This window comes from Scardinius erythrophthalmus, assembly GCF_964197995.2.
Source record: "Scardinius erythrophthalmus genome assembly, chromosome: 6".
Classification (NCBI taxonomy): domain Eukaryota; kingdom Metazoa; phylum Chordata; class Actinopteri; order Cypriniformes; family Leuciscidae; genus Scardinius; species Scardinius erythrophthalmus.
The window spans coordinates 15,888,248-15,905,986 of NC_138226.1; the positions used below are offsets into that span (position 1 = coordinate 15,888,248).

At 39.2% G+C, this 17,739-nt stretch overlaps 1 protein-coding gene across 1 annotated transcript in view; it reads right to left on the bottom strand.

Annotated features, from left to right (window-relative positions):
* The window catches only part of clybl (citrate lyase beta like), a 74,919-nt gene extending 57,671 nt beyond the window's left edge, over positions 1 to 17,248 (bottom strand). Inside the window, exon 1 of the mRNA XM_081367499.1 lies at positions 17,165 to 17,248. Within this exon, the coding sequence (XP_081223625.1) occupies positions 17,165 to 17,211 (47 nt within the window). The 5' untranslated portion in view covers positions 17,212 to 17,248. The remainder of the gene's footprint in view (positions 1 to 17,164) is intronic.
* Positions 17,249 to 17,739: the final 491 nt, after the last annotated feature.

The window sequence follows — 17,739 nt, forward strand, 5'->3', positions numbered from 1 at the left end:
TGTGTTTCTCGGAAGTAAATACCAGGTTTCGTTTAATTAGCGTGACAGTGGAAACATGACTGAAGGCTACGGCTATAATCCAACATTCCAAACCACTGAATACAGTATTAACATACAGAATCTAATGGAATCTGGAATACAAATGCTGAGCGGAGGGCAGCGGGGAATAAAAAGAGCGAACGTGGAAAGGCAGAGTGGAGGTGGGAGGGTGGAAAGGGCAGCGTGTTTGTTTTCTTGCCTCTGGCTAATGAATTTACTAAACTGCCAGGTGGATGCAAATGGCAGAGCAGGCGCCTCGACTCTGCAGACGGCAAACTTCACAGCATCTGTAGAAACGCTGCAGTAAATCCAGAAGGCCTACATCAGTGTGTAAGCAGAGGGGGCAGGGGGGATAAACAACCCTTCATCCTAAGGAGAAAGGCATACAGTCAAACAACTCTTTTAAATAGACAGTCAACAGATTAGCACTAGCACCAAACAGCTAAGTAGAGTGCAACCGGTTGAGTCTTTCACTAAATGACGGTCCATCTTTTCATTTAAAGATACCAACTTTATTCATACAAAAAAAACAACCTAAATATTACAATATGCATGTAGTGATGGTTAGCTAATACTTCATGAAGCTTATTTAAAGTAAGCCACAGGTAAGCAAAGACAAATGCTTTTTTCACATTAAGCATTTTAGAGTGACTCCCAATGGTGATGGAGTCCTGGAGTATGACGCGTGAGAGCAACCCCAGTATTGCACAACAGCGTTGCACAAGCCATGATATAACATTAAGAAAAGCAACAGAGAGCAATACTGTATGTCTTTCTCGTGTCTAATGTTTGTTCGGTATATCAGCTTCAGAGGGAATAACATTATAATCTCCTTTGCAGTAGAAAAAGCTGCCTACATACACAGGGGAAAAGAGTAACCGCAAAGATTTTGAGGTAAATGCAGCTTTCGTGTCTTAATCAGCTTTCCCTCATATACTGGCCCTGATAATCATAACATATACAGCTTGCAAATCTGTTTTTGTGAATTCTGTCTCTCTCTAGGCCCATCTTACTTTTTTCTCAATCAGCTGTACGTCACAATGCGGAAGAAAAGATCTGTCGCGCTTTCCATTTCATCACGAATTTAAGTCCCTGTGCACATTTTACATTGTCGTCTTTTTTAAAATGTGTAATAAATACTTCTATTTCGCCTTGTTTTTGATTCAGTTGTGTTAAATTAAGGTTTTTTTATTTGTGTAAATGTTTTATTATAATAAATTTGATGCTTTATGATCTTTAATGTGCTTCTTTTTGTTAGTTGTTTATAGTGTCACTAACTACAGTATGTTTATAGGCTAGCTTGGTTGTAGCTTACTTTAAATAAGTACTTGATTACTAATTTTAGGCTGAGATGTACCATTTTGTCATACTACACAACTACTAAAAATTGTTAGTGGACTTCAAAAACTGAGCAGTTGCAGAAAAAAAAAAATAGTAGTTTTAAAATTTTAGTTGAATGAGTTTAGTTACCCCTCATCCCTGGCAGCCAGTTCATTCGCTGGTAAGCTCAGCAAAATTAATTCTCACATCTTGCTGAATAAAGTCTGGATAATCAGTACGATGGAGGGAGGGAGGGTTGTGGAAAGGGAGGAATGGAAGCTGTCGAGCTTGGCCGTGGACCGCATCCAACCACCACCCTTCCTTCCCCACTCCACCTGGACAACATTTTCACCACCTGATACACATCAACATGGAAAATACACGTCACACGTTTACAGCAGGTACACGAGCTGAGAAAGCACAGCATCTTGGGATGTGAATGGACTTTATAATTTATCATTGGCTGGGGTGATTTTGCAAAGCCCGAAGTGTCTTTTACCTAAACTGTCCAACTTTTTCACCTCCAGCTGACATAACCGCTGACAGCATGGCTGATGACTCAGAGGAAATTATTTGAAAAGGTTCCATGTGATATTTCAGAAGCTTTCCTGTCCAGGCGGCACATAGGTGTGTTAATGATGGAAACTTCAGCAGATTGACACCCAGGTCAGGCAGGATGGCACTGAACACACGCTATTTTGCTTGGATAATGTTGGCATTTTCAAAACCGCTTGCCTAAATGTGGCGTCAATTGATAACATTTATCTTCTTGTTTGTGCTATGACAGGAATCCAAAAATAGACACAACTGCATCACCCCGTAAATGACATACACGAATCAAACTTAAACAGTATTCACTGCTCAAGTCAGAGTCCGATTATAACTGAGCCCTTGCCACTGCAGTGACTCTAATGAAGTCCGTCTGCGCCTCCTTAACCCGAGTTAAAGGAGGAGTAGCGAACTGGTTTCAATTTAGACTTGTAAGGGACAGAAGCTTTCCAAAATCCCAGGCCTCATGACTTCCTTCCGTGGATGTAGAGGAATGCTGTCTGGCTTTATGCACTGCTGTAGGACTATAATAAAGCTAGAGAGGAGGGGAGGCAAGTCAAGGGCATGTTTTTACCCTTTCTATGCAACACTTTACCTTCATCTATGAGAACTAAATAAGACTGGGAAAAATCTAACCAGACAATAAGAGAAGTTGAACCAAAAGAAAAGAAAAAAAAAATCAATGTTTTTTTTTTTATCCCCCAAAAATATGTGGTTAATTATGGTAAAATGTCAACACTAAAAACATTTTTTTTTCCTGTTTTAAAGTTCAACCCACCTACAGTACAATCCACCAAAAATACACTGCTAATAGAATTAAATAATAATACAAAATAAGTAACAGCCAAATTTACATGCTTTAGTAAAATTAACATAAACCAAAAAGTGACCTTCCTATAAAAAAAGGAAAATGTAAAAACCTTGCTCAAAGCAAGCTTGCCGTAGCCTTTATCAAACACACAGTGGTTAAAGCAATCGAACAAGAAGTCCCTTTTCTGACCACGGCTGTATCCTGTATTTTCCAATTATCACCTTTTAAAGGCCAGCTGGGTGCATTCCAAACCATCAGGGGGCAATTCCATTTGCATTGCTCTGAGACAAAGTCATGCTCAAGTACGCTCGTAGTAAAGTTCATTACGAGTGGAGAGACACCATCATTGCTTTCATTATTTTGGGAACAGGTTTCCTCATTTTCTGATCCCGGGCCCACGTTATTGATCCAATCTTTCGCGCTCTCTCAGCTATGACACCAATCAGAATCGGCACAAAATAAAAGTGCTCAACCCGAGCCACAGGGAAATACACTTCATTACAGAGGAGAAAATTGTCAGTGGGGATAAACTGGGCAGTTTGTTATCTCTATGTTAGTTTTCCTCTGCCCTTTACTCTTTATCATCTCCATAAAAGCATGTCTGGTCTATACCGATGATTATATTTGTATTTTGTACATTCAAAGGGTTTTCTACCATTTTAATTCTAGTCATGCAGTGAAACTCCTAACTATGAAAGTTTTTTTTCATCTGGGTCATTGCTGCGTTTCATTCTTTCTCCATAATACAGCATCATTTATAAAAAAAATAAAATAAATAAAAATTAAAAATCAAGTTTAGATGGACCCCAGTTCATCTGGCATACAATTATATTGCTATACTACATATGACCTTACTGGCATTGTGGGTATTTTTACAGAATATAATGCTGTGTCTGTGCATTTGGCACCAAAAGCAGTGGGACAGGAGCGTAGCAAGAAAGGTAAAGTCAACAGGGACACAAAAACAGCATTATGACGACTCTCGGTTGACATAATGGCAGATCAAACACAGTGTAACAAGAAAAAGAAGCGAACAATGGGCACCCGTTCTCACTGGTGGAGATATATCTAAATCAGGAAGCTACTGTGTGAATGGAGGTGGGAGAATGGGGGGACGAAGTACAAAGGCCCGCTTAGAGCTTTCGCAGTGTCATGGCCCCTGATCTGTCCAGACAGAGCAAAGGGGCCGAGGTGTGAAGGAGGAGAGAGACGAGGGCCTCTGGGACACGCACCCACCTCCACACCAGCAGCCCCTTAATGTGCTGTGTCTAATGCGCCTATTTAGGTTTTGGGGTGCAACAGTGCACAGACTCAGGTTTTTGGGCGGCCTCGGGGTGAGGAGCACGGCTATCACCTATCCAAACAGCTGGGGCCCAGCAGGGTAAACAAAGGCCTGTAGGAAGTAGCGCATGGCTGCGGCCGGGCCTGAAAGGCATGGCGATGTGTCTGAGAGACGGTTATCGTGGTCTGACTACAAGTTAGAGGTCTGTGTGGTTTTCTGCTTCTGGCAAAAAAAAAATCAGATTTTATCCCGCTCCTGCCCGCAAAAGTGGCCTACGCAGATTTCTTCAGTTAGTTTCTGTCTCGTTTTGATGTCTATAGGCTATTTTTTCCACACACACACACAACACTTCAGATGTCCAGAACAGCCTTTGCGTGCTGTTATTAAAAGATAATTATATTTTGCGGGAGCCCATGGGTTATTTAATTCTCCTGCTTCCCACATACATTTCAGTATCTTTCCTTCCCGCATATGCACTCAGCAATTTAAAACTTGTCCCGCGCCGCACTCTGTTGCGTCGGGTCCCTGCGGCCGCAGACCTCTACTAAAAGCCATGTGAAATGATATCCAATGCCCTGGAAAACAGTTACAAAAAAACCCCAAAAGGATGACCAGAAATTCGACAATCAAAAAGTGACCCCACAACAGGTTTTTCCAGTAATTGTGAACACAAACAGTACGTCCCAAACACAAGAAAGACCCCCAAATGTTATTTTGTTCCATTTCATATTTAGCGCCCAGTTGCCTTAATTTGCAATTTTGTGATGGGCTCATTGTCAAACGGACAGATCAAAGCTGTGCCAACTGGACTAAGGGGGGTTTGTGGGGACTAGCCAGCATCGGAATTAAAGGGAAAAGGCCTCAAAAGGCTGTTCCTCTAAAGGGTTTGGTGCCATTCCCAGGTCGTCACTTTCAAATGACCTGGTCTGTAATTCACACGTCTTCATAATCATGGCCCTCCGTATCGACTGAATACAAATCCATGCGGATCAGACAAATAAAAGGGCTTTGCTTTTTTTAAAAGGCCGGCCATGCCACCACCAATTTCAGCCTATCTGTTTGTTGGGCCGCTCGGGAAGGTTAAACCGTTTAGAGGACCTTTTCAGCTAAACAAACCATTCCCCCTCAACCCTTTCAGACATGAGCACAGAAAACAAATGCCGTGGGCAAATTCACGAGGCTGCTTTTCTTTGTTCGGAAGTAACCACAAACAAAGAGTTTGTGTCATATGTTCTTAGCTACAAATAAACCAAACAATGCCAATCACAAACGTTTTTTTCCTCTGGTAAAACAAGTAGGCCTATTTCAATCGCAGCAAAAAAGCCAAAAATGAACCGAGACACCCTCACCTGTTAGATCATTTTGCAGCTGGGGCAGATTCTGATGAAGAACGCTCTTCTGGGGACATTTACAAAGGTGTTAAAATAATTCACTTTGTGCTCTCACGGAAGCAGAATCAGAGAATAATTAGCCTAGTTGTTTGTTGGCACATCAGCTATTAAGTGATAATTAGTTCAGAAGCGAAGCGTTTGAAAATGACTGTTTGATCTATGTACTAGTTCCCAAATGAACCTCTATGTTTTGTGTAACACTTAAACCAGACACGCATCTCTCAAGTCACCAACAAAGTTAAATATTTCTGACCCAAAGCCCATCAGTTCAAGAGGTGAAAAAAAATTAAAGGATTTTAAACAGTATGTACTACAAAAAACATTACATATTGGTTTTTTTTTAGCACCAATGTAGACTCCTCTCCCACCTTCTGAACTGCAGTGACGACAAAGTGAAACAATGGGGTATGCAACATATGGATCACATAAGGGTTGTCACAAATCACATACAGGTGTTGATTGATGGGTATATTACGTGGCATCCATAATCACCCCCTACAGGTATATGACAGATATCTTTGTCTCCACAATACGCAGTGCAAAAAACACTTTATATTGGATTTTTCCAGAAACCTACATAAATTCCTTTCTCAACTGATGTTATGTGATTGCCGAGTGCAAAAACAGTGGAACAATATTTTTGGTACAAATTTAGCTTCGCACTACCCTTAAAAAATATGTTGTTGTGCCCTTGTGTGACGTAACTACTCATATTTAGTGTTCAACCACTGCAAAATTTAAAAAAGGGCCAGTTGTCAAGGGCTTCCTGTATCACACCCTAGTGTCCTAGAAACAAGTTAGTGTAATGAACAGCATTTAATAAAAAACAATCTAATCAAAGACTTAACATGCATTAACTACAGTGTATGTGAGTAGGCTACTACTTAAAAAGCTATTAGAACACAACATTGTTACATTCTTGTCCTTTAACGTCCCTTTTTAATCACCTTAAATTCATGAGACTTCCCTGCTATTTAAAGAAACGTCTGACATGATAACTCAGTTCAGAAAAAGTGCAGCCAAGAGTTGTTGTCCTCCTCCCGACCCAAACTGCCGAGCGGTCAGGGAAAAGATTAAACAGACAACAAGGTCCGGAGAAAAAATAAAGCTTATACGTCACGGTCACACCTCATCCCAGGGGTCAGCCTCAGGCCAGACCGTGTTGCAGAGCTACACGCGATACTGTATCACAGCTTTCTCAGCACCTTAACAACATGATGATCCCGTGATTAAGACTGACATGAGCTAAGCCCTGCCTGACACAGTCATCACACCGTAACCATGACGCCTCGGTGCTGACACCAGCTGCGTGCAACGGGAAACCGGTCTCCAGTCACTTTAGCAACGCAAACATATACGGCCGCAACAAAACAGGCTGTAGTCTATGGAGACTGTGGCTAAACCAGAATGGCATGCAAGAGTAATCAAGAATCCTCTGGGTTAAGCTAAATCAACAGTATTTGTGGCATAATGTTCCCTACCACAAAAATGCATTTTCACTTGTCCCTTGTATATTATTTTATTTTATTTATTTATTTTTAAAAAAGCTAAAATTTGGCCTTCAGTGAGGCACTTACAATAGATATGAATGGCGTTTAACATTGGTAAATGTTAAAATCACTATTTCAATAGAATGGCCACCAAACATACAATTTCAGTGTGGAAAAAAAATATTATACATACATACACACATATATATAATTTATTTTACAACTTTGTCACTATGACAGCACAACTGTCATTAACAAAGCTTAACATTTCTGCCTTTAAACCCCCCCAAATTGGCCCCATTCTCTTCCATTGCAAGTGCTTCAATTTAACTTTGATTTTTGCTTCGAGTTGCAATTAGTTTTTATGTTAATCAACACTATGCTACAAAATTATGTTGAATGAATGAGGCATTTAAATAGTGCTTTACAATCATATTGTATCAATCATGTTGATTGAGCTCAACTTGTATTGAACCCTGAGTTTGAGCTGCCCCCCTGGTTTTAACCGCATCCGAAGAGCAAGTCATCCAGCCCCAGTTTACAGCCGAGACTGACCTCCTGTATTCCTGTAAATAAGTGACGTGGCTTTAACGGTGCCCAGATCCAGCCATGGGAAAAGGTTTCCAGCCTCATCAGTTCTTCTCATAACAAAAGGACCACATTTCACTGCACCTCCACGAACAAAGGAATTTGACCGGTTCCCAATACGGAACTAAATTACAGAGAATGGGACACTACCTTCACAACTGACCCTTAAACTTAGGGTAAACCTTGTGGCGTCACAACAAAGCTACACTGCACATTTTCACGGTAGAAAAATACAGACAGCTTTTGACAGTTGTTACCAGTTTCGAGGTAAAAAAAAAAAAAAGTGCCATCATAAAGCAGGGTCTAGGAAACAGGATAAGCACTCCAGCCAAGACTATAAAACGCTCGCTGGGAACTTGAAAGCCACGCAGGCAAAGTTGAGGTCTGCCATCTGGAAACAATAAACAAACAAAAACTAACCAAACAAATATTGCTTGTAGTCAGGAGGCACTAACTGTAACCGTACCAAAGGCAGCTGAGCCTGGAAACTAGCATCTTAAGGGGGTCAGTGATGCGTACAGATGCGTCCTACGAGGACAGATTTTTCTCTTGAGTGTGATGAGGTGGGGGGGTGAGGAGGATAGTCTTTGGCTCGGTCGAGTTCCTGTTTGTGGCAGGATCTTGGCCTTGTTCTAATGAGCTGCAGCACTAGCAGGGCAGTGTCGGCCCAGCGATGTGAGCAGGCTCCCATCACGCTCCCCATTAAGAGGCGCAAGTAAACGGTCTCGCTTGCCTGCGTGCTCCCACCTCCAAAGGCTGTACCAGTTCACCCCCCTGGGAAAAGGACAGGATACATGGAACAAGAATTTCAGGAGCAGGCGTTCTACCTAGAGAGCTTTCGGAAGGGCAGAAGGGGACAGAGTGGAGTAAGCAGTAGTTATGATATCTATTCAAAAAAGCTAAAAGCTTTCAGAGTACAAGAATCTTTTTGGGCTCTAGGGATGGGTTATTATGCTTGGCTTGTCGTCCAACATTCTACTAGCCAATTAGTTACTATAGGGCAACGTTTACACAACAATAGAATACGGTTGTCAGTCCTGTATCTGAGTCCTTAATACGCTTACGTTCACACACAAGTTCAGTTACGGGAGTGACAACCGCATTCTATAACCAAACTTACACCCGTACATTTTCAGGACTCAGAACCGCATTCTCGAAAAAACTCGCACTGTAAGAACAGAAACCGGATTGGACAACTAGTTGTGTCACTAGCGAGAGAGCTGCTCTGTGCTGCACAAAAGCATGTCTACAGTGTGTTGCGAGTTTTCGAGTGTTCTAAGTGCAACTCAAATGCCCCGCTTTCCACCCAGATATAAAAGCTGCTGTCGTTTAATAAAGATTTGACAGATGAACTCGAGGCTTGATTGGACTGGAGTGATTTTTAAGTTTTATGGATGTCGCCTTCGTTGATATTACTTTGGTCACTGTCGCTATGGTTGCTGGTAAGAGAATACAGGCATGACTCCCATTGCATATTCATACAGACATTATTCAAGATGCTACTGTAAGTTGCTGTGCGAATGGAACATTTTGAGACTCATACCTGTAAGTAAATGTGGTTGTCAATCCCAAAAACTGACAATATGAATAGGTCGTGTTTAGGTTAACTTATTTTGCTAGGTCGGTTGTTCAAAGTACCGTTACTTCGGTACCAAGTCAATACTAAAATAAAAAAACAACAACATAATGATACCTGGCTTTCTGCAGAACTAGCCTACAGTTTCTGTAGTACTGAGTAAGTACCGGGTCAATCCGGTACCCGCTGATAGGCGGCTGTTTTCAAACGCTCAGTCTGTATTTGTGTGAGCGTCAAACATTTCTATTTACAACACGTTTTTGCAGCCTTGAGCATTGTAGCCAATCACAGACATTTTTGTTGAGCGTGTAAATGCAATAGCCAATCAGAGTCATTTGTTAGTCAGAATCCACTCAATACAGCAGTACCTGTAGTTGTACCTGTAATGTGTATTGTTCGGATTAGTTCGTAAATCATTTCGTAATAACCAACAAAGTATAAAGTGTATAAAAGATCATTGTGTAGAATATAATGAGTTTTCACTAAGAGAGCTTGCGCTGTGGCTGAACTGAAGTGATATCAGCTTCATTGATTATAAAGATCCCAATCTTTGCTCGCTTTCTGTATATCACCCATTTATAATTTCAATAAAAGTGCAAGTTTCATTAGTAACAACCAAGTCTGCAGTGTAAGTGCAATAGACCTGCACTTGTTCAGTACCTGACCTGTAATGTGTTTCTTTGTTTTTCGTTTTATTTCTAACTTTTCATTTGATCTTTTTAATGCAATGTTTACTTAATGTAACAATATTTGAAGGATACATACTAATGTTGTCATGTGTTATTTACTCATTATTATTAATAGCATTAATAATCAACTAATTTAATTTATTTAATTGTTTTCAAATAGTAAAAAAAAAAAAAAAAAAAAAAAAAAAAAATTAAAATAAAACAGTTACAATAGCTTTATGGTACCGAAATTGGAAAAAACATGACATTTTACTGGTATTGGTACAGACTACTTAAATTGTGACAACCCTTATTGTTACATGAGTGGTTGAATTCAATTTTTACCCCTATATCTTTTTTTAACTTTTTTTTTTCTTTTCTTTTTTTAAGATGCGGTTTCAATAAAAAAAAAAAACAGTCCAACTTTTAAAAACAAGACACTTTCTGTTCCAGGTCTTGCATATAAAAATGCATTTGATGAAGATAAGGTGAACCTGGCCGGCCTAATTATACAGGGCTTCTTTCTAATGGTGAACTAGCTGTTTAAACATTTTTAAAAATACGGAATTTTGCACATTCCTAGCCGGTACAAATTCTCTGTGCTGAATATAAGCATCTTAAGTACATAGCTTCTGACATTGGGACAAACTACTTTCTAGCCTGAAGGTAAAGCAAAATGACACACGAGTACAGGAGTAGCAATAGGAAAGAGGAAGTAAGGTGTAATAATTGCGGGGGTGATATCCATAATTAGTAGGTTTTTTTCAGGTTTGTCATTCTCCTAACACATGTCTGCTGAAAGCAGAGAAAACTGATTAACTCTCTCCAAATCCCACAGACGTGTGAATACCTGAAAAAATCAGTTTCAGCCAAACCTTGAAAATCAAATTGGAGAGACAGTATTGCATTCATAGCCAAACATTTTTTTACTAATCTGCTAATTTAAACAGGCAGGGGTACTTTAATAAAAGTGCTTAAATAAGCTTTTAGTGTTTTTTTTTTTTTTTTTCTAAAAGAAAAATCTGAAACAAAATCATATTTGATTAGAAAAATAATGTTTTTTTTTTCACCTACAAACCGTACTTGACTAAAAAAACAGACAATTCAGAATAATTTATTTTGTCCATTTAAGCAACACTATGCACGTTTATATAGACATTTTGTCAGAACAGTATTTCTGTGAATCTGACAACAGATGTGCTACTTTCATATGATAAAACAGACAAGTAGACAAGTGTGTAAAATAGACAAGATTCCCTGAGGAAAAAAAAAAGAAAGAAATTCACAGGCAGGACTCGGGAGCTTTGTTCTCCACAAAACACAAATCCAAAGCTATTAAAAGCCTGTTATGAAAAGAGAAGTCCAATAACCTAAATTTGACATTTAACAGTTACTATAAAATTAACATTTAATCACTTATTCAAATCCATAAACAAACTTCCTAGCAACATAAGCCAAACGTTCAATTTGGGATTGCAATAATTCATCCAACACAGTGGGAAAAGAGCCTTAAACCAATATGGAAAAATTACAAAAGCATTTATAGAAACTACAACTGGTGTTTTAAAAGTCCAAAGCACTTTGAAACGCTGTGAGAGTATACAGCTTGCCCGGGTTGTAAATAAGCTACAAACACTAGTTTAAAATCCAAGCTATAAGGCCGGTCAAGCAAGGCGATATTTAGGATCCCCAGCGCCACCTATCTTCCAAACACTGTCGAATGTAGGGCTCGAACCTCCTGCTGCGTAGCCTGAACCACGACGTGCTCATTTCCAAAGCTAATGAGAAACGGTGGAACGTTGGCTGGCTTGGTGGAGCCTCACAGACAGAGAGAGAAGGAGCCCGGCCCAACCTCAGGGCTCCTATCTCCCCATTTCCATGTGCTGCACCATGGGAAATCTGCTCCTATTATTATTTCTCCTCTTATTGCTTATGTTCTTTTAATATTTCATTCAGTCATTAAAAAAGGGATGGATATGATTTCATTGCACGCTTCATCGCCGGAGACTAATTTCACTGTAAGTGCTGTTTGCTCTGGCCTTTAAATTAGAACTTAAGATCCGTGTTTCTACATAAAATAAACTGCCTCTAGTGATTTAGGTGGAGAGAGAGTAGATTTAGGTTTGGCATATGTCAGCCATGCACTTATTCAGATATATGATGTATATTTGGGGAGGGACAGTAGTTGTATGGTTGTACTTTATACTAAAACAATATATTTGTAGGACAAGACTAGCTTATTACCCTCAAAATAATAAATCAACAATATTAAATTAGATTCACTGATATCACACTGTGTGTAGCCTACGTAGCCTATAGCCAACACACAATGTGTATATTTTATTTTATAATAATGTTTTTTTTAGATGTAGTAATACAATTAAATATATGTAACATTTTATTGTATAATGCATTATACAAATGCATATTACTATTCTAAATTGCATATGTTTTTATTAATTATAATGTTAACGCTACTTTCCTAATAATAATTGTATTAATTATGATGTTAATGCTATTTCCAAATATTAACCTAATATGTTTTTATTATTAGGCTATTGCTATAAATGCGTATTTTATTGCTATATAATTTCTAATAATAAATGATACAGCAACAATTTATTTTTAAATCAACAAAAAAAAAATACATACTGAGAAACAAACACAAGTAAAGAATACAAGTGTATTCTTGTCAATAAAATAGGAACCTGAATCTTTTCATTGACTTGCAGGGCCTGCACTGCCTACCTGGTGCGTGACCAAAGGGCAATAATCAAACGTTGCAAACACTGACACCATGGGGACTGAGAGAGAACTGCTTCCACAAACCTGAGCATCTAAATCACTACAAAAATTCCTTCAGCTGCCTTCCATAAACTCAGCACTAAAGTTGACAATTATGATGTATAAGACAGAAAATGCATGTTGATTACGGTAGATCTTGGCACAGCTTGGCTCTCCCAGTCCAGGTGTCTCTCCAGAGCTCTGCCTGGAGTGTGATGAACTAAGCGTGGCAGACGCTGTGGCAGGAGATCATGCAAGCCAGCGCACACACCTCACACTGCAGCCAGTTCACCTGATGCAAGCAGTGACTCAGTGGACTCTCCGTAAACGTTTTCAAATAATTGTTCTGTTCGGTTTAGTCACGCACACAACAAAGCGTGTTAATCAAAACCAGCCATCAGATGTAACACCTTTTTGTTTCCTTATAAACATTACCTCTATTTTAAGAGCTGTGTATAACAGTTAAACAAAACATACTGCATATTTTTTTTATTCATTGGGAGAAAACGCATTAATATTACTGTTAATCTAAGTCGCAAACCGGCTCTATGGTTTCTCATCATTTTCTTGCCACTCACACGTTTAAACTCGTGTGAATCAAAGGCAAAGTTTCAACATCCCATCGCTGTTATGTCTGAAAACAGTGAATATTCCCAAAACTGTTAATTCAATCCGAGCACAAGCTCGATCGGTGAACCGCACGAGTCCAGGGGTCTGGCTCAAGAACAAGATTCTATTGTTGCATTGTTCACACATTCCTGAAAGGCCATGTTTATACAGATGCGAGTCCACGGCCTATCTGAGGAGCCGCTCTCTGGCCGAGACCCTCCGTTGATCAAAGCATTTAATGCAAGAGCAGAGGCACTTGTTTGGGTCGGTAGGGACTCAGAGCACAAATCTCCATCTGTTGGCCGTATGGGCCTTCTCAGTTACCTCCGGGACAAGAACGCTGCTCCGAACTGCCATCCCTCTAACATTCAGTTTACTCAGCTGGCTCCCAATCCTGTTACCTCCCCTTTGTTTTCCCCCAGAACATGTGTTAAGTTAATGCTCTGTAACAAATTTCAAAGGCCCAATTTAGGGGGGTCAACAACAGGTAATAGACCGATATATTGACGCACTGATCTGAAATGCGAGAGCAAGACGGACGCAATACCGATATCTGTTTTTTTCTGGTTGCGTGAAGTGCAGAGACAAATAAACACGTCTCACAACCTCACACACTTTATGAGGGAGCGGCATAAATAAATACAGCTTATACTAAACACTAAAACAACCTCAGGCTTGCTTTGATCACACTGGGTCAGCCGGTTAACCCACATTTCGGTTACTGGGACCTCTGTATAGGCAGAATTTCGTTACAGTGTGGCTCTGGTTTTCTTTCGTAATTGGATTAAGGCCACACACCTCTGCTCCTGTTACCGGCACCAATCAATGTGGAAATGAGTTGTCAACACATCACTATTTACTCAGCACTCATTTATTTTTCTATGGGATGCCAAAGGCTGCACCTACACTAAAAGGCACCAGATGAGGGGGGACCGACGTCTTTGAACATTTAAAATGATCTGTCCTGTCCTGTTGACTTTGTTCGGAAATGTCACAGTCCTTCCACACACACAAGGAATATTAGAACAGGAAACAACAACAACCCTAATTTATCCCTTTCATGCGCTGCCAACGCAGTTGATATAAAATTCTAACTCGGGACAAAGACGTATATTTGATCCAGTAGTTTAAAAGCAAATAATATGAACAATTAACTTGATGGCGATGGGAACAGTGGGATATTTTAGGGTATGGGTTTTAACATTTAATAAAAGTGAAAATTTTATTATATAAGCTAAAACCCATCACGCTTGGATCCCAAAGAGAAGTTCATTAAAAATGTTTCCTAAATGAAGGCATCTAGAACGCCACCTTTGATTTATGCTAACAAAACCCTCTGAAATCGCTTTCCAGTGCTTTCAGGTATCCGAGGGCATTTGCACAGTTGCTCTTAATTGAAAAAGTTATAGTAGCACATTACACTTCATGGTTTTATAACCAGTACTATAAAGCCTTGGCAGGCCTCAAAAGGGGAAGCTGCCCATTAATTTATAGGGTCCAGGCTCGGGAAGTGTAATTGACAAGCTCTAGGCTACTTTCATCACTTGTCGAGTTTATAGCGTCAATCCATGTTTCCTCTGGGATGCTGTTGCATCTTTGACATGAGGGTGTTTGTGACATATACCAGTCTGCTTCCAAGCCAGTGGCTCTCGGCTCTCCATAAAACATGCACACACACACACACACACACACACACACACACACACACACACACACACACACACACACACACACACACACACACACACACACACACACACACACACACACACACACACACACACACACACACACACACACACACACACACACACACATTCCGCTCACGGCCCTCGGAACTGGGTCCAGCCCGTGCAGTTAGCCATGTGTTCAAATTTCCTTCCAAGCCAACTCAGTTTGCTTTGTGGCTTTTGTGGAAGGAGAAAAAAAAAAAAACACTCACATCAGCTCACAGTTATTAAACAAATGGGAAGCTGATGATAATCCAGGACCTCTGTATGTGTGCTCAGGCAAACTAATTTAACAGCGAATGTGTGAGAAATGCATTCCTTTAGAGAAGCTGAACAAATGGATTTGTCTTCAAGGGATAACAAACATGAACTGCTGGTTTAATTAACGGAGTTAAACACATCCTCCTGGATGACCTCAGGCACCGAAACTGTCATTGGACGCACCACATATTCACATACTAACTGCAAATATGACAAACCCTGGCGTGACAGTCACAGTTCACACTGTACATTAGCTGGCCCATCAGTGGAGCGCCTCTGGAAATTCATCTGCTATGAATTACAGCCACCTGGCACCATGTCCTGATGACCAATGCCCAATATGGACAGATTACTGGGACCTTAAAACCATGCCTTCTTTGTAATTGACATTTAAACTGTTTGAAGTCCCTCATTAAAGTCTCTCAAGAGGAATTAGACACAGATGTACCATGTAGAATTACAGTACTAATTTGCTTTAGTGATTTTGACTGGTTGTTTAAAATACCTATGGAAAAGACAAGCTTGTCGTACATGTTTTTTATTCTTAAGCATAGAAAATGTAATGTAATTTAATAGTCATTGATTCGTCATGTCTGAAGAATGGCGAACGCACTCTATCAAAATAACATTTAAGCATGGTCTTTTTTCATTTTCAGAGATTTATCTAGTCAAAACGGGGACTTTATTCATGTTGAATAGTGTCTTACAACAAAGTGTCTTACAACAAAATAAATAAATGCATTCATCAATAATAATGCTGCACGTTCTTTAGACTTAACCACAGACAACTCCAATAAAGATGTATACAAAAAGTTATAGAGATTCAATATTTTAAGTACATATATAAAGAGAGAGCTGTGTAATATTACATATATCTTTATGCATATACATTATTGTTCAAAAGTCTGTCCTATTTTTTTAATGTTTATGAAAGAAGTCTCTTATGCTTATCAACGCTGCATTTATTTGATCAGAAATACAGTAAAAACAGTGATGAACAATAATGTTTTGATATATTTTTGTAATTTATTCCTGTAATGTATTATTTATGTAATTTATTCCTGTGATGCAAAGCTGAATTTTCAGCAGCCTTTACTAGTCAGTGTCACATGATCCTTCAGAAATGATTCTAATCGCTGATTTGCTGCTCAAGAAACATTTCTTATTATTATCAATGTTGAAAACAGTTGTGCTGCTTAATATTTTTGTGGAAACCATGATACATTTTCTTTTTTATTTCTACTTTGATGAATAGACATTTCAAAAGAACAGCATTTATTTGAAATAGAAGTCTTTTGTAACATTATAAATCTTAATCAATTTCATGCATCCTCGTTTTTCATTTTCTTTTTTAATTACAATGAGAGACTTAAAACAGTTTGAATGTAAATTGCAATGAAGGCACGGTCAGGTAATGTATAGTATCAGTATGTCATGTCTATGTATTTATCTATTTTTTTAAACAGTCGTGTATTAAACGGGATCATTTACAGGCAGCCTATCTGGATCGCAAACAGATGACAGGTGTATCAGCAAGCTATAGCGCTACTCGACACCTTGCTGTCTCTTTCTTCTTACATAGCTATAGAATAATTTCAGCTCAAAACAATATTTCATTTGCTTTGGATAACGTACTATTCGAAACAGGGATGTTTCCATTCTGCATGTCTGATTAGGAAACAGGAGGTAACTGTTACGATTGACCAATAGTTTTGGACACTAAACCTCTACTTTCATATTATCAACCAATTCACATATCTGGTAAGACAGCAAACGAGACACATGGAGGATTATTAACTTCGATTTTAAGGCAACGTAACGTTAGGCGTTTTGTGGAAGAAACAATTAACGTTAATCAGAAAGAAACAGACAAACTGTTATTCTTGTCAAAAATGTGTCAATGTCATAGGCTAGCCTACTCATAAAATAGGACTTTTTGTTATGCCACTTTTCTTCGCTTGTTTATATGGGACGCATTTTCGTTACTAATGCACCTTAAAACCGAGCAGTGTCATTGACACACAACGTGTAAAGAGGAGAGAAATTTCCAGTAGGTTCAAACTTACAGCACAGATTCCCTTCTGTAAGCAGCACGTCCTAAGCGCAGCGCCATGTCTTCAGCTTCCTCACATGAGGTTTTCCTATTGGCTACCTGCGTCGCCATGTGTAAGAGTACTGACTTTTGATTGGCCAGAGAAAAATGGTTGACTATGAAGAACCGCCCTTTTCTGATTTAAAGTGGCAGGCAACTGCATGTATTCTAGTAAATAATAAAAATCCATAATGTTCTTTTTTTCTTTTTCTTGTTAAATATTTACTCAGCCTTTTATATTTTATTTTTCCACCTTTTAATGTGATCTATATTATCATGTCTAGACTAGTAGACGTCAATGTAAGTTTGGAGACAATGTTCAGGAAATAGGCCTACTGCCATACTACTGATATTATTGCTGCAATATACAGTGCACATTATGGTAAATAAAATATCTGCATGACCTACTACATTTGCCAATAATGCGCAGCATTCAACCAGAACACAATGTGTGGGATTATACAACAATGCAATGCATTGAACTGAGCTTCCATTTACAAAGGTAAAATCAACCTTGAATTTTAACAAACGTTGACTCATTACCTAAAC